The sequence below is a fragment of the Mandrillus leucophaeus genome, unplaced genomic scaffold (genome assembly GCF_000951045.1).
Source record: "Mandrillus leucophaeus isolate KB7577 unplaced genomic scaffold, Mleu.le_1.0 Scaffold212, whole genome shotgun sequence".
Classification (NCBI taxonomy): Eukaryota; Metazoa; Chordata; class Mammalia; order Primates; family Cercopithecidae; genus Mandrillus; species Mandrillus leucophaeus.
The window spans coordinates 525219-525866 of record NW_012102166.1 but is presented as its reverse complement, the minus strand read 5'-3'; the positions used below and the strand labels follow the sequence as shown (position 1 = coordinate 525866).

The 648-nt window shown below is 63.0% G+C and overlaps 1 protein-coding gene across 1 annotated transcript in view; it reads left to right on the top strand.

The window, feature by feature from the left end:
- The window catches only part of ITGAE (integrin, alpha E (antigen CD103, human mucosal lymphocyte antigen 1; alpha polypeptide)), a 101934-nt gene that overhangs the window by 37032 nt on the left and 64254 nt on the right, over nucleotides 1-648 (top strand). Inside the window, exon 11 of the mRNA XM_011980454.1 lies at nucleotides 496-637. Coding sequence (XP_011835844.1) covers nucleotides 496-637 — 142 coding nt within the window. The remainder of the gene's footprint in view (nucleotides 1-495; nucleotides 638-648) is intronic.

Sequence of the window (648 nt, the reverse complement as noted above, 5' to 3'; positions counted from 1 at the left end):
CTCGAACTCCTGACCTCAGGTGATCCACCCGCCTCGGTCTCCCAAAGTGCTGGGATTACAGGTCTGAGCCACCGCGCCCGGCCTGAAGGAGCCATTTTAGGATAAAGGGAAATATTTCTGCCTGCTCACCTTAATCTGGACCACTGAGATAGACAGAAGTGTGGCCATATTGATGACAGGAGGTGGATTTTTTCTGTGTGCTCAAACATCCAGTTGCTCCCCTGAATACAGACCAGTCAACAGGATTCGGCCTGGGTCAGCCTACCAACCAAGCTGCTTGCTTCTCCCGGAGGCAGGAGTGCAAGGGCACGAGGCAGGAGCCCAGGGTTGGCCATCTCACCTTCGCACCTGCATCTCTGGCCAGACGGGCACTAGGCCACCGAACGCCCCCCTTCTCCCAGCCAGGTTAGCCGCGCTGGCCCAGAGACCCGCTGCCACCGTGGCCCGGCCCTGGGTCCCTCCCACTCATCTGGGCCCCATCCCCGTCCCCTTCAGCGGCAGGTGCTGCTCGGCGCCGTTGGGGCCTTTGACTGGTCCGGAGGCGCGCTGCTCTACAACACACGCAGCCGCCGGGGCCGCTTCCTGAACCAGACAGCGGCGGCGGCGGACGGGGAGGCTGCGCAGTACAGCTACCTGGGTGAGGGCGGG